This window comes from Lineus longissimus, chromosome 9, assembly GCF_910592395.1.
Source record: "Lineus longissimus chromosome 9, tnLinLong1.2, whole genome shotgun sequence".
Taxonomy (NCBI): Eukaryota; Metazoa; Nemertea; class Pilidiophora; order Heteronemertea; family Lineidae; genus Lineus; species Lineus longissimus.
In genome coordinates this window covers 18668128-18689426 of record NC_088316.1, presented here as the reverse complement: position 1 = coordinate 18689426, position 21299 = coordinate 18668128, and the positions used below count along the sequence as shown (strand labels likewise).

General features: G+C 43.0%; 3 protein-coding genes across 3 annotated transcripts; all 3 read left to right on the top strand.

The window, feature by feature from the left end:
* The first annotated feature begins 555 nt into the window (after positions 1-555).
* LOC135493668 (uncharacterized) lies at positions 556-2873 on the top strand. Its single transcript, XM_064781163.1, has 4 exons — positions 556-891; positions 1258-1475; positions 1757-1918; positions 2294-2873. The coding sequence occupies exons 1-4, from the start codon at positions 807-809 to the stop codon at positions 2462-2464; spliced, it is 636 nt and encodes a 211-aa protein (XP_064637233.1). The 5' UTR covers positions 556-806; the 3' UTR covers positions 2465-2873.
* A 1247-nt stretch (positions 2874-4120) lies between these two features.
* On the top strand, positions 4121-7213 carry LOC135494099 (uncharacterized). The gene is made up of 4 exons (XM_064781850.1): positions 4121-4365; positions 4567-4715; positions 5108-5251; positions 5670-7213. Exons 1-4 carry the CDS (start codon positions 4121-4123, stop codon positions 5807-5809), a joined length of 678 nt encoding a protein of 225 aa, XP_064637920.1. The 3' UTR covers positions 5810-7213.
* A 3660-nt stretch (positions 7214-10873) lies between these two features.
* LOC135493288 (uncharacterized) lies at positions 10874-21248 on the top strand. Its single transcript, XM_064780506.1, has 5 exons — positions 10874-11395; positions 17564-17743; positions 18517-18780; positions 19061-19314; positions 19546-21248. The coding sequence occupies exons 1-5, from the start codon at positions 11082-11084 to the stop codon at positions 20292-20294; spliced, it is 1761 nt and encodes a 586-aa protein (XP_064636576.1). The 5' UTR covers positions 10874-11081; the 3' UTR covers positions 20295-21248.
* The last annotated feature ends 51 nt before the right edge of the window (positions 21249-21299 follow it).

Sequence of the window (21299 nt, the reverse complement as noted above, 5' to 3'; positions counted from 1 at the left end):
GCAACTATTTGTAAAATACAAATTACAAAAAGGATCTTTGCTCGTCTGTTCACATACCGATATTATCGACAACCAATCGATTGACCCTCTTTCTCATACCATAAATGGCTTAATACAAACTTGAATGTATCACAACTTTCAATTGATAATCACTGTACCATGCCTTGCTGGTTACGGTGTTCCAACTTATCATTTAGTTCGCCTGATCGACATCCATTGAAATATCATTTTATAGTTCTCGGGTCACTTCGTACAACAACTATAAATGGAGTAATGACAACTTGAGAGTTGCTCTAGAGCCATCCTATAATAGGCCAACAACATTCCCAAACTTGGGGACGCTCTGTTGTTGTGGCGTGGAGTCCTGGCATCAAACAATACCGTGAATACGGCGACCCATATTCGCCTAAAGACTTGACATCATACTCGAGTTTCTCAGTCCTTATGTCAAGCCAGATGTCACCATAGTAAACATTTCTAGGCCCGGAATGGGGGGAATTTATGGCCTTCTATTCAAGCCACTATCACCATTGACGCTGCTTGTCAATCAAAAAAGAAACTTACTCCCGTCGTGGGCCTACTGAAATCTACCCATACACTGGCTTACGCAGTGGACGTTAGGCGTGAGAAACTCGAGTAGTTCTCGGGTCGCTTCGTAGAACAACGGGGGATCCACAACAACCAACCACGGTCCTTTCATGTCATGAATTAGGCCTACTGATTTATCAAAACACGTGCGTCATTCGTTCGTGGCCCGGCAACTTACCGCTTGGAACGTTAAGAGCAACAGTTTATCTCACTAGCAAATGATTAAGATGTCCAAGTTTGAAGGAAACTGGGGCCCTGTCGGAGCCGACTGTGCGCCACTTCAAGATTACCTTGTTCTTATGGGTAAGTAGGACCAAACATGAAATTTCTCATCAGTCAATTTCTTCAAGGGAGAAAAAGTATAGCTTTTCTTTACCTTAATCCATTCGGTTTGTGAAAGGATCCCACTGGGTCTTTGGTATAGAGGGTCTACTATACTATCAGCATTTTGTTTTGCCTGTAGCATGAACTGACAGGTCAGGTCGATGTCGTGTTTTCGTGGCAAATCAAGTGAGAACCCAAAACAGAACTGGGAGGACTTCGCTGTTAGAAAATTATGCAAGATGGATGAAAATGTAAAGAAATTTTTGGAGACGCCCTGTCAACTTTGCTTTTGGCCAGGGTGAAAAGCATATTTCTGACCTCGAAATGCTTGTCTCATATTCCCAGGAGTGCCTCAGCAACTCATAGACGTCTACAGTTCGGTTGAACAAGAGATTTCGGTCGAGGATGATCAGTGGACCATCTCGATTGCCCCGCCCGTACCAGAGGAGGCCGGAGAGGCCGGGGAAGTGGTCGCTGACAACGGTCCCGACATGAGCGTCAAACACAACATCAGCATTGGCAAGAAGACAGAGGAAAAGGAACCAGGCGGAAACATTTATCTTGTAGGTGCTTTCAAGATGGTTTCAGATACATTTGCTTTTTAAAGTTCATGGGGTTCTTTGTTTCAATCGGTCTTTATCAGTACACTGGCGGACAGTATAATCAGGTAAGTTGTGCTGTATCCATCCTCCCCCCCCCCCCCAGGATTTGGCCTGTTATTGTATATAAGTGATACAGACAGGGAGCCTAGTTGTATCTCAATAAAACAAAGTTTTGATACAGTGGCCAATGCATGTAGATGTAATGTAGACTTTAACATGTACATTGATTTGCCTTTTACCAGGTTTCCGGCAAGTTGACAAAGGACAAGTCAAAAGAGATATTCACTATGACCAGAGAATTGAAAACGGCCGTACCGAAGGATAAAACCATGGAAGGTGTTGAAAGCCTAATAGAGACGCAGGTCCACGAAATATTACTAAAGACGCCCCTTGTTATGACAATTGTGAGTATAATGACGTGACTGTGTTACGTTCTTCAAAACCCGTATAGTTCCCGAGAAAACGTTAAATGGTACCAAGACTAAATGATCAGTTGCCGCATTGGTACTAAATGAGACACGGCCCCTCGTACGAAAAAACAAAATGCTGAATGTCTACCAATAGCTATGGACATTTTGCGTGGAGCCCAGGAGATGGGTAGCAAAATCGTATTATCCATTTCGTTGATAAGTTCCTGTGGCCGTGGTGATCACGGAAATTACTCTCGACCTATGTCCGAGGTCAGGGTAGAATCCCGGACATTTGGTCCCGCTTCACCAGCAGAGAAGCATGAGCTAGTGGCCTTTAATTTGTTTTCGTTTCACTATCGATAATTTCAGAAAATGGACCTGGTGAAGAAAGTGAAGGGGAAGGGCGAGATGAGGCAGAAAGGGGTTCAGGTCTTTCAGCGGAAAGTGGAAACGCCCGAGGATAAACTAAAAGGGGCGATAAAAGAGAAAGCTAAGGGCACCGTTGATAGCAAGATAGATGAGAAGAAAAAGAAGAAGTAGACCTTGCGACGAAACCAGCACCCGTCTTATAGATTAGCACTCACAACTGCGGCAGAATAGACCCTGATGGAACCAGTACCCGTTCATAGAACATTCTAACCGTTGAACCACCAAGGCTTTCATGTTAGGGTGGAGATTTTCTTTGTGTCTCATGAAATCCCATAGATATGTCGCTTAGCCATTTACTACGCTCTTTGAAGGATCTTTTTGATTTACCTCTACGCCATTGTTGAATAGATGTAAGAGCAGCCATTTTCGTTATACCACCAGCAACCGCCGGACTATGAGGCAACGGGTCCGGTAGGCAGAAGGTCAAATTGAACCCTGCTAATTATTGTTCATTGTTCATGTATTCTGTATCAAGCAGACACGATCCCTAAGACAATAAAAATCTGAAAGTAATTACGAATATCAGGGTATGGGAATGGTATTTTGTATTCGGTTGTGTAATGCCGAAGGTCATGTGCCCCTATATGGACCAAGTTGTCCTGGTACTAGTATCTAGATTTACATTCCGATAGAAGGTCACAATACGGAAGGACACGAAGCACAGAACTGGAAAATCCGAGCAGAAAAGCGTGGTAAGTCATATATAGTTATTCAATTCTTTCTACAGCGATCTCAGTACATGTCTAGTCAGATGATGAATTTTGCGGCTCGTTTGATGCTGGTTTTGAAAGGTTTTATTTGTTCTAAACGTCTATACCCCTCTTCGTGGTTCTATATGTATATGAAGTGAAAAAAAGCAGAGGTCCAAAAAGAGTAAAAGAACATATGATTCAAGTATACGATTGTAACTGATATGAAGTATATATTTACATGTACTTGGAGGTAGATGATAAATCCAACTTTTGGCTCTTAAGTTACCGGAATGCACCGAAAGAACTTTTGATTAAAACGTGGCAAAAAAACAAACTGATAAAGGCTGTCAATCGTATCTCTGAGGAGTACATCACCGCTATAAGATTATTGGAAAGTGTAAGCGGCCCATAACGTGGGTAACGAAACTATGGGTAGTAAACTCAAATTAATTTCGGAGCGATTTGTCAACCATCATATATTTGACCCGCATTGTTTTTCAAGCAAATCACATATGCCAACCACTTTTGCGACATGCCTTAAACTATTCTCTTAGGGTTATACATCCGTCGTGCTCAGATTATGGATCGAACTCTATCCCTATACTGAGAACCTTCTGTTTCATTTCCAGATAGCGTTTGAACGATGAAGTCCATCATTGCTGTTTTAGTATGTCTGGTTATTGAGATAACTGGTGAGTGAATTGACAACATTGCCTTCAGGTCGATGTTATGCGTTTGAGTGTATCCGTTTCGGAGTGTTTCCCGTCATTGTTTGGGAACGTATGTTCCTACCATCGCAACGAGCTGAAAGACCTCTACGGGGTGCACGTCCGTGTTGACCGAACAAGTATAGGCCGACTTGCGTGCACTATGGGGGTCACGTTGCCACATAGGAAAAAATGATCAACAATTCTTTTCGCTTCGGCTTCGGCAGGACAAAGCTGTAAGTTCGACGTTGATTCTCTTTGGCCGTGAGTTCTGGCCCATTACCATGCCATGTGGTAGTGTTCGCACTTGGCTTCACAGTTTATACTGTCAAGCCCTATACGCAACAAAATGGTAGGCGACATTCTTAATGGAAGTCGTCCTTCCCCGCTCGGATTTCCTCCCAATATTGAATATCTCCGTCTGTGTACCATCAGTTGCAGCACCGCCACCAGCAGATAACTTCCACGTCGCAGTGACACCTCCAGGCCTCTTACTGTCGCGCCCTATTGGCAGTCATATGATGTTGTTGTGCCATCTGAAGACAAAGGAACATCTGCCTGGTCTGCGGTTATACTTTCAGACGTTTGATGGCGCCAAGGTGCTTCCGGGAAGGTAAGGATTTTGCAGTTTAATAAGTGCGTGCCATTCTAAGGAGCTGCGAGGGGCGTAGTCCCTCTAATGTAATTCGTCATCGCACGCGATATTGAAATATAAGTCCGACGCCAGTTGACTGGATAGCAGTTTGATTATTAAAATCTTGACAAATGGTCGATCCACCGTATGTAATCTAAGAAACAATTTCTTGATTTTTAGTAACTCCATTATCACCTCCAAGGACGAATGGCCTCATGTCAAAGTGTATCTGAAATTTGACAAAAAAATCGAAGGTCCAGTGTCATGCCATGCGGAGGACCCGTTGACCGGACGACATGCCCTCGATAGCAAGCAAATCAAGACTTACAGTACGTATCTCATTTCCAGGCAGACATGTACACGTGTTACAGGTAACGTCGTGCACTTGGGTTGCAGCTCGCGGGTGAGTTGCTTGGTTTACCAATTGCACCACCATTTGATTCGTAGATGGCGCGAATGTTAATGATATATAACATGACGTGCAAAGCCGGATCACTGACACTGACACTTATCAATGCACAGATGGCGCGGATGTTAGTGTCAGAACATTTGCAGATAACATACATTATGGTGCGACTTGGGATATAGCCTCGTGAGGTTGGTTGGTTTACCAACTGAATCGAAGATGGTGCCGTTTTGTCTTCTCGACATCAAATAGGGAAAAGTGCATTTATCTGCAACACCTGCAGTATCTATTTCACTGTGTCTTTTTGTCTTTCAGACCCATTGACTGTCACCGCTTTCCCAGACCAGACACTGAAGTTGGGAAGGGGGTCTCTACTGGAGTGTTTAGTAGGAGGTGGTAGTGGTAACGATACGGTAGTCGCATGGCTGAGAGGAGGTCAACTTGTGAATATAAATGACTGTAAGTATGGCTGGCAAGACATCCCCCTCCAATATCCTTCTCAATTGCCATCTGGTGCTGATTGCTGACGATCCTCCTAGCTTGACCTCTCAGCTCGCTTTTGGCACCGTCGCCATATTGCCATTCTCCCTCACAAAGTCTGTCGGTGGACCAGTGCTCCTGCCGATTTGTCTACTCTATATCAGTTGGGGTACTTGGCAGTGCCGCTGTTACTTCCCCAAGAGCCGAAGTTCCCAAGGGGCTTGCCTTGTGCGCGAGCCATGCAGTCTATCGACGAGTGCCCGTTGCTCAAGCTGCGCCTTAACTGTCGAGTAGAGACTGAAGTGGTGGAGATACCCAGATCAAGCTTCTGGGATCTTTCAACCTCAATCCAATAATCAAATTGCTTCTTGTACAAAGTCACAATCTCTCTCTGCAGCTTCAAAATACAAGGTCCGGGACACTGGGTTGCTCATCAAGAACGTGGAGACTTCGGATGCCGGGACATACATCTGCCGGGCGGAGGATGCGGCCAAGGGTTTGATGTTGCAGAAGAAGATTACAGCTACAATAAAGTAGAAGGGCAATAAGAATAGAGACGAAGAAATGGATCTGTTAATGTGTGCATTTGAATGGGGAAAAGAGACGAATATATATCCACCGATAATCTGTTTTAATATACAGTCACACATATTGTACTACCCAGGTTATGGTTGTCTCACCAACATCACAATGGTCAATGCGGTGATTTTACATAATCCGTCATAAAAATGAAACATTCTCATAAAGGCGTATATCATAATACAAAAAGGAAAGATTTTATAGCTTTTTCAGTGGATCAGTAAGATGACTTCGGAGATTTTGTTGACAGTTCTCAGAAATCTAGGCTCGAACAGCGCTTGACAACGGCACTCTATCATGGTAGCCCACTGGGTACGATGCTGCTAAACCATTTTCTTGACGTCGTTGTAACCGGAACTGGTTATTCTCTCCACTCTCTCCGTTCAATTAGTAGCGGTTTGCCACGTGATACGTATCATTAAACAATTATAAACAAGAATCATCATCTCGTCCCCAGATGATAATTTCGTATATTATCCAAACATACACATGGCGAGATCTGTTAAGTGCATGCAGTGATCGAGGTTTGAAGAATGACAATATGGCTGCAGGTGCCATGGTTGTTGGAATGAAGGGTAGTGTTGTATTTCATTCGTTCCGTCGGCTGATTGCACCTGCGGATTATACAATAGTACTGTTGATAACGGCAGCAACTTTTCAGTCCAGTATTTGACGACAGAAACCATGATTCTGATAATACATTCATGAGCTGAAGGAGCCCAAACACATTTCATTGTATTCACAAGATTTTTATTTTGGTGAATTGCAACAAAAATGTTTAAAGTTTTTGTCTACCTTTCAATATTTTTCCGATTTTTATGTTGCAAAACGAGGTTATTCACAAAATTCCGCGAAAAGAAAACCCCTGCGATAATTTGGCAGTTTTGTGTAATAAAACCAAACAATTGCTGACTGAGGATACGTTCGGCTTCGCGTATGGGGACCTCTACTAGTTTTTACCCTAGGTATAAGGACGTCTCGCAGGATATCACTTTCTAATCGGCAATCACCTCGGGGTATCTCAGCCAATTAGTGACAAGTTTTAATCAAGGTGGTATTCCCCGTATCGCTTATTTCGTTAGTGTCAATATCATTAGCGTTAACCCTTTCCGAATGCTTTTTCACACCAAGTAGGAACTCATAACAAGTATAGTCGTCCGTTGATTTTGTGCAAGAACACCGTCTGGCAATTGTCATTTTCTCGTCCGATCTCGCAATTTCCTGGACGAGACAACGTCAGTCCGGAGAAGTCTTAGTGGCAATGGTGAAACTATAGAAGATCCCCAGTAAATTCTAATCCAATGTACAGATTTAACCTCCTGGTGTATTTCATTGAAAACCGTTCAGATGATTGAAAGCATGAAGCGTCGACCTTGATAAATCTAGGCGCAAGTTCAGGCCTGATCATCTCACGCAGGGAGAGAAGAACGTCAAATTGAAAGCCTTCTGATCAATGCATTAGCAGAAAGGAAACAATTAATGAATATCGCATTGATGTGAGACATTTCCTTACTTAAGTCCCAATTTAAGCCATGATATCTTTGATCTAACAAAGGAAAGCAAATCGCCTCTGAACAGAACGATTCGTAAATACTGCACTAAGAAAAGATAAATATCACGATTCTTTCATGTTGGCACAAAAAGAATCACCTTTGTAACGTAAATGTTTACTAATCACATTGAGCCGTCGATTTGGGTCGAAATGTCATCGGTTTATATATTTGCATCATATGTGTCTGACTTGGTATTACATGTATGTTGGCTTGTGTCAACATTTTCATTTGGTATCAATACGAAATATATTTGGGTCTGACTTGTTATGACCGGAGGGTCAAACTTCCAAGCCATCTTCCTCAAAAACTATTCCACGCACGGACCTCAACCGGCAGCCTCTTAGAAAAAACTCAGTAGAATCTTTGCGAGATGCGTATATACTTCTCGATTATCACACATTTCACGCCGGTGTGGCGGGGATAGTAGTCCTAGGGCTGATAGTCCGTGTAACAATAGCCCGCATTGCTAAATGTTTTGGTTAGGGTTAGCGGTACAATAGATCATGCCGCTTAATTGGTCAAATACAATGCTACCGGACTATGACTCCAGGGGGACTATATCCGCTGTCACGCCGGACTGCTTTTCGAGCCATACAAGATATCTCATGATAAATAAAAAACTTCAATACTAAACTGGCTATTTTGCATTACAGACGACCAAACTCATCAATGAACACGAAAGGGGTTTTTTACCGTTGAAGCTGCACAAACGATACCTGATGAACAACTAAATGATTACAGCTTATTTCGTTGAGCGGGATATCCTTTTGCTGTAGTGATCGATAATTTAGCAAGATGAAGATTACTCGGGGCTGCTGAAAATCAAATCCCCTTATATCAGCTGTGCCACTTTTTCGTCCCAGGAAGAAATTAGCGGTTGAGACGCAATACCTGGAAACTCGTTAGCAGCAAAAATGTTACCATGTTCCTCTGGAAGGTTCCCCAGATCCACCAAAATAGATGATCCACCAGTATCCCATAATCACGACTTATCATCTCATCAGGAATAATACTCGTATAACAGAAGTGCTTCCAGTACATTGAATGAGGGCGTGGCAAATATGAAATGATAAATAACAATTTTCGGGTGCGTCCGTGCGACCAATAAGGCACGCGAAACAGGTTTTTATCTTCATCCGGCCTTATGATATGAATCAATGCTGTGTTTGTTATGAAATAATCGTTGAGAGATTGATCGTAAAAGTAGCTATCTTTGTTCTATTTCTAATCTGTCAGATCATGTTGATCTCTTCTTCTGGTACTTTTAATATCAAATTGCACGAAGCATAGAAAGGAATTTGTAGTGTAAAATGAAAACGGACACTGAAAATAGACCTTGGGACTCCTTTGATTTCATATCCACGCCCCCACATATTACGCGGATAGATATCTCCCACGCTCGGTCGATATCAGATCAATCTTCACTCGCCGATCAATGTCAGGATTGTAAGAGTATTCAGTATTTTTAACAAGCTCGTGCGTGTTGATTTATTGAATGGATATTTAGCAGAAATCCATGGTTTTTTCAACAATTTGACTTATGAAAGGTGACGAAAAGTCATACTTAGTTGACTGAAGATCTTTTTTGCTGATAGACCCAAGGGGGAGTCTGGGCTCCTGTGTCTAGGTATACCAATGCCATTATTCGTCATGAATAAACTAGAAACCGTGAACACAGCTAAAGAACTAGCAGTGTTTGCTACAGCTATGTTTCGTCTGGATAAGGGCACTTGATTTTTTAAAGTGTTTCAGCTCATAGTTGATATTCTCTTACCACTTCAACAAATCCTGATGACCAACAGACGACGTTTATCTAGCACTACTCAGATAGTATACACAGAACGAGGAAGTAACATCACGTTTATCTTTCCCATCGCTTGGTGATGGCATTTCTGACATAGTGTAGCCTACCTTAGAAATTCGCAAGGGTCCGTTACAAAGAGCGGCTAAGTACGGGGAATTGATCGAACGGTCTTATAACAACGACTTTTTAAAAAGAAATTGATTTCTCCCACAGGATTTAAAAAGAAGATGATATACAAGTGCCATGTACGTGAGGTAGCACGTACAGGACTTAATGAGACGACACACATAACAGACCTGCATGGTTCCTACTTCGTCGTGCGTAGGGGTTGCGAAATCTGCTTAGCATGACAACCCTGCGTTGTATGAAGACAAGTTATCTCAGGAATTCGTCAATTAACACTGCAGAGCGATTTTATTAAAGCGAGAAAATTGATGGCTATTACTGGAAGCTCGGTACCAGACACTGATTCCAAGGCAGAAGTTCTATACAGAGTGTTCCAGAATGGATGGAATGATGGGCCCATAGCGTAGCTTCAGGTATAGAAGAGCACTTGAGTCCATTCATGAATTTGAGTCCTCAAGGGCATACCTTCGTGATACCAGGCTGGTCTTTTTGGTTGCTAAATGAAGCTTACTGAAGTGGAAAGTGTGACGCCTCTCTTCTCATATCCATTAAGATATTTGCTTCGGACTAGCCAGTCGAAGAAAGAATGGATTCTCAATAGCTTCCAGGAAATGCTTGAGTCAGTGTGGTTATCCACATAGTTTAATTGATAACACGACCATTTGGCAAAATGGCATGTCTGTGTGGCGAAATAGCAATAAACTCTCAGCAAACTGAATGGGAAATCTCTCTGGGACACACTGCATACTGTCAGCGTGTCATTATTTTTGATTGCATTTCATATTTTGATTTCATAGTGTCGCCATTTCGATATGCCAGGCTCATTTAATGAGCGACTCTCACCCCTGAGGTCAAATATCCAAAGAAAAAAAGATTTGATTTTCTAGTCGGCTTGGGTAGTTGCCACGATGTTGAATCAAAGAACATACATGTTATAGATCTACTGATATTAACCACTTTGACTGCAACTCCCCGTCTTAAAGGAGTTTAAAATACCGTATGCAAGGGTTCCTAACTGTACTTGTAGGGTGTTGGTCATGTCACTGTGTGTCATTGCTGAATGAGGAGGGTTAAGGGCTCTATCTGTGAAGTGGTGAAAATAGGCCCTTGTGGCGCTCCTTCGCTGTCCAGTATTCCTAGTCCAGAGACAGTTCCAAAGCATCTTTCTGAATGAGGTGCCGATCGAAAAAAATGCCAGCTCGGCGAAATAGCTAAACAACTGTCCGAAACAAATACAATTACTTAACTGTAAATCGACATGATTATGTCAACATACAATGACTTATCTTCAAAATGCTTGTTGAGTTGGCAAGGAGAGCGTTAAGATATCGAAATAGAACAGATCGAAAAATTGAGTTGTCCGGTCGACAATCTGGTTTAGCTGCAAGATGTCAAAGTCAAAGAACGATGAGACAGTACCTGCTCAGATCTAAGATCGTGTTACGTGGCGGAGTTTTTGCCAACGATCTCTCGTTTCTCAGAGAGCGCGGGAACCGAGCAACAACTTGCAGCGATTGATCGTGTGCAGTACGGCTGGTGTGATCAGCGCGCGGAGACCGCCCTCAAGATAGGAAGGCACAGAGGAGTGGATTGACACTGGGATTACCTGGATGGATCATCGCATAAAGTATTAATTCAAGTGCGACTGTTAGGATACATCCGCAGGTGTCTCGAGCATGGTGTCTTGCGGTGGTACCGCCGTATAACTTCAGGGATTTAATCCGTCCGAGGGGGTTGGCCGTGCAAGATGGAACACTTAACTTTCAAACTGCTATGTGTCGTAGCAATAGGTAGTTTTGGGCCTGGTCTAGTCTCGAGCCTTACTTCAAGTGAGATTGGAGAGATAGACAGCTTCATCAATGGGATGATCAAGTGCAGGAATATCCCAGGCCTGTCGCTAGCTATCGTGAAGAAGGATAAGATACTACATGCCAGAGCTTACGGGTATGCCGATGTCGAGAAGGGCGAAAGGGCCACGGATTCGACACGGTTCTGTATTGGGTCTCTCACCAAGGCCTTCACTGCTACACTGCTTGCTATGTTACTTGGCGAGCGTGAGGGGTAAGTCATTGATTTGACAGAAAGTTTTTAAACTTCTCGTCGTCCTCCTCCTATTCTGCTTCTCATGCTTTTTCTGTTCCGATGTCATCCTGGGTCTGCGTTCGACCATATTTCTCCCTTAATCGATGGCATTTATAATGTTCGTCCCAATAATGTCGCCTTAACCGATACCATTTCATTATCTATCTGCTTAAAGTGGCCCAAATTCTCATTGCTAGTGGGATTGATAATGCCATTATGTTGTTTGAAGATAGCGTTGTCTGTGTTTGACTACCAGGTTTGGCCTAAGAGTCGACTATATCACTCATTCACCATCTCCTAGTCTAGAAGGTAGCAGAAAAGGTTACATGAGTTCTGCAGGCTTCCTACCACATTGAGATATCACATGTCATTGTGACCTTTGTGTGATACTGAAATTCCATGTATTCGCATTTAAACGATGTTGGACTCAAAATTAAAGCAAAGCTCCGTAAATATGCACAACGTAGCCTCTGGCGCGACTGATGATGAGTTTATTTTTGCCGAACGTGTCGTATGAAATGTATAAGTTAACTGCTCAGACGCTTCTTAGCTGGTGTTGACGACAAAAGCCTATTACTCCACTTATCAGATTGCGAAATGACTTCATCGTGATGTAGCTTGACTTAGCTGCGATTTTAGATATCTACCAACATCAACAAATATACTGTTTTACACATTCCATTGCCAATAAAAAGAAAAATGTTACTAAATTCCATCATCTAAAATGCCTTTCCCTAAACATACTAATGCAACCTTACGGATAACTCCAATCACTATTCGGCTTTTCCAATCATGTTTGATGCCACAGGTGTCTTAATAACACGATTGGTCTTCAAAATCAATAAAGGTTCATGCGCCGACTGATGCAACCATTTACTCATTAGCAATCATTTATTTATATAAGTGTACCTTTGGCCGCTAATTAGGCATACCTTTGACCATGATTAGTAAGATCTTAGTCTCTAATATCATTAAGAGTCCGCCCTCAAATCTCTTCACATTCGCTTTCAGCGTTCATGCGAGCTGAATTCTGCTTTAAGGTAATCTTCATGAATGAGATACTTGTAAAAAAAGAAGAGTTTCGATTTTACAGAATGACCGTCCGTCCTTGTTGACTCTCCGCTGCCCATTCAGTAGTTTCTATTTGATATATATTCTTAGCATTGCAAGAGCACAATCTCATTCTTACCAACTACTTTCGCTGTTCATATATAGTGTCGGTCTCCGTTTTTAAATCGTGGATTCTTGAATGAATTTATCGGTGTTATAGCCAACTGGTGTATTACATGACAACGAAAAACGACAGGGTTGGTACTAACAACGGACAAGTTGTATTTCAGTACATATTTTTGTTTGGATGTTGTCAATGGTGCCTAGAATAGCGTAGGAGTGGCACTTCGTGATTACCTCAAAAAACCAATAAAAATGTAATCCGCCGACAGAGATATAGGACTATTGGAAACTGCTCTTCAAAGGCGCTGCCGAGTCTGAATTCGGTTCGCCTCAAAATAAGTCTCACAGCATTTTAGTCTTGTACATCGGAAGCATATGTCTTTTTACAGTCAAAACTAGGAACTGTCGCCATTAGTGACAGCTCGAATCTAAAACTGGCGGTGTTCATGTTGGCATGGTGCAGGAAAGGAAGGTCAGGGTGAAAGTACCAGAAAGAGGTATATAATTATCTCTGCACCAGAGAGACTATAAGTGTTTGGCGTACACAAGAGCAAAGAGTATGTAATGTACAGCGTTCTCAAGCAAAGCAGTATTCAGTATCTCTTGCAGCGTTGAAACCATCAACTTAAGGATGTTATTCAATAAGCAGGTCTCGTGCCGGATGGGATGTTACAGCACGTGCAAACGTTAAGGTACCTCTTCGAAACGTGCCTGCCCGTGATTACAATACCCAAGGGTCATAGTCGTTTAACCAATTACGCGACAATCCACGGCGTATTTTGGTCCTAGGGTCTTTGATATTCAGAGCATTTTCACATCAACTTACCTCGCGGCCCCCTAGCATAATTAACAACTGCATACGGCCCTATAACCTCCGTTTGTAAGTTAAACCATATTTTGCTCACTCTATCTTTGGGTTTATCTACTGATAGGCTAACAACATCTAAATGACCGCAAGGGATCGAGACCAATTGCTTTATGATAAGTGGTCCTACAATGAATTATACATAGACAGGATCTCGTCCCTCGATGGATTTCTAACCATAACTGCATGATATCGATTCATATGACCATTAGTTTCTGCTTTAAACACCTGCACTAGCCCCAGGCTGCTGACACCGCCCGTAACAAGAATAGAACGAATGGTTTGCATTCCATTACTGGTGTTGTTTTCTCCCAAGGATCTTGCAGTAAAAGACACCACAAAGTCTATTCTACAACGAAACAAAGTGCAGTTTTTAATTCCGCGTGTTGTTTATCTCGGAGTCATCCCTATGCATCCGGGTCTCGTGATCATCGGATTCTAACTGCTTTTAGTATCCTAACGCCTGCAGTCTTTCCCGTATACAGACTCCCACCTAAGGAAGAGAAAACCGGAAAAGGTAACCCTTTCATGGCGTCTCAAGCTGTTGACAGGGAACACTGCTAGAGGCTAGCCTTCTCCTTACATCTAAGATAACGGCGACAAAGATCGCTGGCCTGGTGCATTGAACCGCGGCCCCATTTTCATTGATTTTCATGCTCTTCTGTGATGATTGTCTGTTTGTTTTCCAATACTACAAATAGTGTCAATTATTCATCTTTCTCTTAGTCTCGTAGTATCGGAAGAGCAGCTTTTTCCTTTTGTTCTCTCTACAGTTTTTCGATATCAGTAAATTGTTTGTCACAATATGAAGGCTTCTATCCCCAGGTACCCAAAGGGAAACTGCGTTGGTGTCTTCGGTAAATACGGACTTGCTCTTGTAAAAGCCACGCCTTGGTATCTAAATGGTCAATGGAAGATTTTTTATCAATAAATGAAAGTCCAACTAGGACACCTAGCATAACTCCACAACTCCTATCTGGACACAGTGACATGTTGTTGTGGTCATTCAATCATTAGCAACTTCGATTACATGCAGCACGCCATTACGAGTGCACCGCTTTTGGTGCCCGGCCGAAGTAACTATGATAATCACGCAGTGACTGTCGACGATGCCGTGGCTTGATATCATCACGCTACCGCCTCGGACGTGTTCCAAATCAGTCCCTCTCACCGAAAGAATAGCACTGTTCGTTGGACTCGCATTACTGGAGGTTGTGTAGAGTCTCAGCATTGTCCACTATGGTTTCTTCAGGACTGAAGTTGTTCACGTTCAATCACGCATCTTCCCATGAGAAGACTGTTGGCGTTGTATAAACGCCTGGATGATTGAAAGCATACACCAGTATCTCACCGAAAGAGGTGTTTGCTGGTGTCCTTAACCATAATGCATAAAGCGTTTATGCATTCAGATCAAGTCTCAGCCCAGAATATTGATGATACATGTTTCTCTCTTTGCAAATGAACGTTGCTCCGGATGAAGATAGACAGATATTGGTCTATCATTGATTGTAGCCAGATACCAAACCACTCAACTCATTAGCAACCAGCGGCGATGGCCGATAATGCTGAAAGGAACAACAAACGTACCAGTTGTTATTGGCACAAATATGAGATACTATTTTCCATCTGAGACTATCGGACAATGCCATTCTGATTGTAGCATATGTCTTCCTTTGTTATATTGATGCTAAGGATAGCAGGACTGGGCAAGACAGGATTCCGATTCAAGTTTTGCTTGAAGAGAAATTGGGTATGGCTCGGCCACACACTGAGGAGACCACCTAACAGCATTACAAGGTCGGCTCTCTAAGTAACCTGTGGAACCCTAAGTAAGAGGACGGCCATGTAGACCTTGCGGCACTTGGAGGTGATCCATTAATGAGGAGACGTCCTTGCAGCGTCCTTGTACAAACGTATTGGCCTATTTCAGGCAAGGTAGCGTCCGTGCAAGAGGAATCATATCGTGCGGGTGGCGATGGAAGACTGTGGACGACCTATCATGGGCCAGGTGGTGCGGACGGATAAGTCAAGTAGTAAAAATTGAAATTGTCATTTTGTGATTACATGGAGACTGATTCAAGACCGTTTGAAGGAGACGGATGAAACCTACCCGTCTTTCAGACAGAGTTATCTCCTCTCAATCCTTGAGTAACAAGTACTCTAAGGTCAATCTAATGACGACTTGCTCCAAACGTGAGTCGAACCCACCACCTCGGAGGCGATATAGGCGCGGCTGGTGATTCTGCGGGAGCGTTGACACCAAAGTGTCACATCGACAGCTCATGCTGCTGCGTTAAACACATCCATAACATAACTTTTGCAGAATGCATCGAACTGTCTCTAAGGGCATTCAACCAGCCGAAAAGATGCTACTGGTCTGCGACGATATATAATTATTAATTAAAGGATGCAATGATTGCATGGTGAGGGGATGGAGTCCATTTCTGTGTATAGCCATCAGTGATTAGACACCACCTGCGACGTTCCCATTGTCCACTGTTAGCAGCCGACAGATTATGTTATCATGGAAAATAATGCAATTTCTTGATACAAACAACCTTTACGAGAAATTGCCATTATGGGGAAGTGGAACGTCCAATACTATCAAACAAAGCAAGCTTGGTAGCACCCGCCTGCCTGATGACAAAGATCACAAGCTAACTATCATCTGACATCTCAGGTTTCAACTCTAAACTCTTTGTGGGTTTAAACGACTCTAATATTTTCCCATGCCATCCTTAATTATGAATGTAACTCGATGTTGGCGATGTCAGAGAAAATCTCTGTGCGAATGACACTGATTGGAGTAAGGGAAAAAGCGCATGTGGTACTCCAGAAGAGGTTGAGATTCGATTCACCTTAAATGTTACTTAGTTCGCGACAACGTCATTTCATGACTATTTCCACCTCGTGTTTCATTGATTATGAAAACGTCTAGCTAGGCCTACGCATAACTCCCCGGGCTGTTTTTATAAATAATACATTTGAAAGAATAATCAAAGTGAGAACTCCTTTGATGGATACTGCATTGCCCGCAAGAATCCATGGTATGACCGAGAGTTCACCACCCACCACCGATCTAAAAAAGTATAAATTGATGAGATGATATGGCATGCTCGAAGGGTGTGGTGCAGAAATGTTGGAAAACACTATACGAGGTCTGCCTTAGGCTAAAAGATACGCCTAAGATTCTGACTGTTTCTCGGTTAAGAATACACTAGAGAACGATTTGTTGGTAAATATAATTATTTTTAAATTTCCGGGGTGTTATTAATGAAATAATTGTCTAGAAAATGAAAAGCAAGACGTGTTCACCAATTACATGTATCTGTAACTTGGTGCATGCACTCCTCTGTTTCAACGAATCACATTCGCCACGAATCTATCATATAAGCGGAATTAGAGCGTCTGTCGCATTCGTCAAGTTGGACACTTCTGTACTCATCATTGAGCAGAAATGTGGCAAAATACTTCGTTAGAAGTTGACCTTCACAGTTACTTTGCAATCTCCTTCAAATGACTTCGATAGACAGTGACGTTTTGCAAATGAATGGAATGACCTTTGAGAGAAAGCAAGAGTAGCCTTTGGCAGCTTGGTGGTTGAATGAAAACTGTCCAAGGTTATTGACATTTACTTCCAGACAAGCTGCTAACTGATGAGATATATTAAAGGCTCTACTATTTCAAATGAAAGTTTTTCTAAAACCCCATCAGCAACATCGGGTTTCGCGAAAATTATCTGTCATAATACCGGAAGTGAAATTATTGTCAAGATTACGCTTTAATCAAATGTCGTCTGGTTCGTTGACGCAGTCAATGGTGGCTGGGATAAGATATCGGTTCAACGGATATCACGACAGTACATCGATTTATTACATCGGGAGACGACTTATTTATATCTTGGGGGCAACTTCTCGTGGGCAACTAAGGACATGGGGATGACCTGAAAATGGTCGCCGAAGCCGCAACCGCAGCGTCATCACCATCATCGTTACTGTCATCGCCACCACCACCACCATCATCGTCATCGTCACAGCGTCATGATCGTCGTCGTTGTTGTCGTCGTCCTCGTCATTGTCATCATTTTCAATCTTCTTTTCATTTTATAGAATGGGGTGGGACACGCGAATAAGAGACATTCTCGGGGGCAGTTTTCACCTTAGCGACGATCTTCGGACGGGGGAGGCCAACATCCGTGACCTTCTGGCGCACAAGCTGGGGGTACCAGCCTACTTCACACCACTCCTGACGGGCTTCCCTCAAGACGTCACCAGGGAAGACATTATTGGGTAAGTGGACCAAAACTTGGCCATGGCTTAGTGGAAGTAAGTTCAATCTGCATCAGAATGGGTGATAACGCTTTGCATATCGACAGTTTAGTATCAAGTCCTTAAACAGTGTCCAATGACGTCATTATGATACGATAAAACTTTCGTATCAACAAAGCGCACACCAATTCTTCTTGGAAACAAAGCATGCCAAGTACGGCACTCTGCCCGGTCGCTGTTACCTGTCATGTGAGTGTAATCAGCTGCAAAGTGAGTTTTAATGTATACTTCGATCAAAAGCATCTTCTCCGTGGTTTCCCAATTTCAACTTTAAATTGCCCAATTCAGCGAAGGCCAGCCATTGTGTGAGATGAATAGAGAGTCTAATTATCATGGTGAGATCAAACGCGTTTCATCCGAACACCAATTTGTTCTACTTCCATCGCGATCGTTGAAATCGACTTAGCCCGTTGCTTTGATGGGTGTGCTTCTGGTATTAGGCCCAGGGCTTGGTATACATAGGCCACTGGTAGGTTAGGAAAGGCACGAAGTGAAATAGCTTGAAATTTACGAAGCAGTGGCGGATTTTTTGGAGTGAGGGGCATGAGGCCCCTTTCTTTTTTCCGAGAGACCCTCCCCAAGAATCCAATGAGTTCGAATTTTAGCCCAGAAAATGCCTAAAACAGCAATTTGTCCATTTGCTTTCTAAAATTGGCGAATAGACATTCGATTATCAAAAGAAGAGTGCATAGTGCAGTTTTTGGTTTGTCCCGATCTTTAATTCACTATTACAGGCGTCTCAGATTCATGGAGCCGAAGTACGAATTCCGTACCAAATTCCAGTACAATAACTACATGTACGGCTTAGCGGGGTACGTAGCGGAGAAACTCGATGGTAATGGCAAAACATGGGAGGATCTTGTCCGCGAGAGGATCTTCAAGCCACTAGGGATGGACACTGCTTTCTTCGTGGACCAAGGAGAGGAATTGACGAGGTTTGCCATGCCGTATGTCACAGTGAATGGAACCCTCAGACGAGTCAGCACCAAAACAACCCGGTGAGTTATAGAGCTGTCTGCCCATTGGCTAATTTTAGCTCATGGGATTTTGGCGTTGGGGATGGGATTGACTCAAGGACGTTTCCACACGCCGATGGGAATCTCACCCTTAAAGTTCTTGCAATCTACTCCTAGATCCCATCATTTGGCCTGGACAGAGTCTTAATGAAGGAGAGGCTGTGAGAAAAGGTGCTTGGTAATGAATTTTCCGATTACCGGAAGGACTAAACACGAAGAAGGAGGGTGCACTATTCAGTACTTATCTTTGCTTTTGTTTTAGAGTTGTCCATCCGCTGGGTCCAGCCGGATCAATCGCTGCGACCTGTGAAGACATGGCGAAATGGCTGCGGTTCCACCTGATGGAGGGCAAGAGCATCCACAACCAGACCCTTGCTGATATGAGGCTATTGGGGGAGACGTACACGGGACAGATGCCCGAGCCCGCCATACACCGTGATAAGACACTTCCCAACTTCCCTGTCTCCGATGTCAGCTTATCTTACGACATGGCATGGTTGTCAGCAATTTACAGAGGTAGGCACACGATGTCATTGATATACTAGAAATCAAGATATTCCAACCTCTTTCCTTGGGGTCATTTCGCGCGATTGTCTCTTCCACGCAAGCCCGGGTGCATGATAAAGGTTGTAGTTCTTCAGAGCACCACCAAAGTCTGTTTGAAAAAGCCTTTGACAAATCATGCAGGGGAACACCACTTGGCTATGCAGTTTGCTTTCTTTCTCATTTTCTGATCTTTATTTTCAGGGTACAAAAAGGTTTGGCACTCAGGCGGAATATCAACATATGCGTCTCATATATGGATGTATCCTGAATTCAACATAGGCGTCTATGCAAATTATAACGGACCAACCTCACAATCAGCTAAAGGACTAGAGGCCATCATGTATTTCGTCAGTGACGTGTTACTGGGGTTACCAAGATGGCTGAACCAAACCGCTGGATGTAAATACCCGGATATAGATGGTGACCCATATGATGGAGATCAACCAAAGAAAAATGGTAATCAGGAAAAAACAGAGAATCTTGTATATAAAAATGACTCCAGTCGACCTCTCGGCGAGTTTGTGGGGGTTTATGGCCATCTTGCATTTGGGAACATAACTATTTCTAAAAATGATACTTCGGGGATACTTCAGATGAAACTCGGGATGCTGGGGGAAGCGGACCTCGTTCCCATTGCCCCGGATGAGTTTAACCTCACGTGGACAGGAGACCTTTGGTACCTCCAATCGTCGGATATGAAATCTCCCTCTCAGAAAATTATATTCAATTCGTCAAATATTCAAGGGACCATCGATACATTGTACACCAAGATGGACCCCAAGTTTTCCGTACCTTTCAAAAGGGGTTTAAAATTATCGGATGCGCCTATACCTAATTATAAAGGTTACTGTATACCTAGTTCTTCTTCTCCGACTTTCAAATCGTCATATTTTCTCAATCTCCTCATCGTATTGGTCGTGTGCCTAATAACTTGTCCGTCTGTTGTCTGAAAGTCTCTGTGGCGACAGATCTGTTATTATTTCAATTAAAAAGGCGTCGTCAGGCAGGTCCATTTTCCTTAGTCCCTCGCACACCCATGTCAGGGGTTCACTCGCCTTATGGCTGTGGAGTGTAGATGTTGAACGTACACTGATGTACGTGCCTCAAATTCAATCGGGACACGTTTTAATATTCGGTGAGCACCAGGGCGAGCGCTGCCGTAATTGTAGTCTTGCAATGTTCGCGCTTAGTCCCAGACAGACGTTTGGCATGTGCCATCATGCTGGACGTCCTCTCCCTCGTTGTTGACGGATAAGGATATAGCTGGGCGTGCCCTCCCCTCGTTGTGGACATGCAATGTTGAACGAACGCTCCTGTGGTTGTGAACATTAAGATATGCCATGCTAAGTTCGCTGAAGGTATTCTGCCCTCACGATATGTCATTCATTGTTTTTATCTAAATCTTAATGTATCATTAACAGTTATACTGGTATTGTGTGAGTGTACTGGATACTTCGTTCATAATAATACTATACATGGATAAGTGTTTATGGTAAATCATTTCTAGCATTCTAAACGCACTGAGATGTAAATTATATACTAATCGTCAGGAGTACTTCTATGTCATTTATTTGTAAATAGGAACCCATGGGCCTCACTTGTAAAATATGTCGCTGTAGTTTATCATTAAACATCAACAACCAAAGTAAACACTCTGTTTAAGCCATGCCCTGTTAGAGCAGGCGTATTTTGCGTTCTACTACATCTGGTGACTATATCCAGTTAGATTTTAAGTTCGCTTCTTTGATCACACAAGGCAGATAAAACCTTACACATGCAGACAGTACGTGATATTAGCCTTGTGTAACCATACGGGACACATTACATTAGAAAAAGTGAGATAGATAGCATAATCAGTGTATTAAAAACATGAAGAATTCCTACACGTAGGTCTTGTTCCAACGATCGTGAGGTCGAACACAAAATTGCAGGTCCGTTCCTGCGAAATGTATTAT

What these genes read in the sequence shown, in the direction of transcription:
- LOC135493668 (XM_064781163.1), top strand. Translation starts at nt 807, where the DNA reads ATGATTAAGATGTCCAAGTTTGAAGGAAACTGGGGCCCTGTCGGAGCC. An exon ending in AGATTACCTTGTTCTTATGG is followed by an intron (nt 892 to 1,257) that starts GTAAGTAGGACC and finishes TCATATTCCCAG; the next exon opens with GAGTGCCTCAGCAACTCATA. An exon ending in CAGGCGGAAACATTTATCTT is followed by an intron (nt 1,476 to 1,756) that starts GTAGGTGCTTTC and finishes GCCTTTTACCAG; the next exon opens with GTTTCCGGCAAGTTGACAAA.
- LOC135494099 (XM_064781850.1), top strand. Translation starts at nt 4,121, where the DNA reads ATGGAAGTCGTCCTTCCCCGCTCGGATTTCCTCCCAATATTGAATATC. An exon ending in GCCAAGGTGCTTCCGGGAAG is followed by an intron (nt 4,366 to 4,566) that starts GTAAGGATTTTG and finishes CTTGATTTTTAG; the next exon opens with TAACTCCATTATCACCTCCA. An exon ending in CAAGCAAATCAAGACTTACA is followed by an intron (nt 4,716 to 5,107) that starts GTACGTATCTCA and finishes TTTGTCTTTCAG; the next exon opens with ACCCATTGACTGTCACCGCT.
- LOC135493288 (XM_064780506.1), top strand. Translation starts at nt 11,082, where the DNA reads ATGGAACACTTAACTTTCAAACTGCTATGTGTCGTAGCAATAGGTAGT. An exon ending in TTACTTGGCGAGCGTGAGGG is followed by an intron (nt 11,396 to 17,563) that starts GTAAGTCATTGA and finishes TTCATTTTATAG; the next exon opens with AATGGGGTGGGACACGCGAA. An exon ending in GTCAGCACCAAAACAACCCG is followed by an intron (nt 18,781 to 19,060) that starts GTGAGTTATAGA and finishes CTTTTGTTTTAG; the next exon opens with AGTTGTCCATCCGCTGGGTC.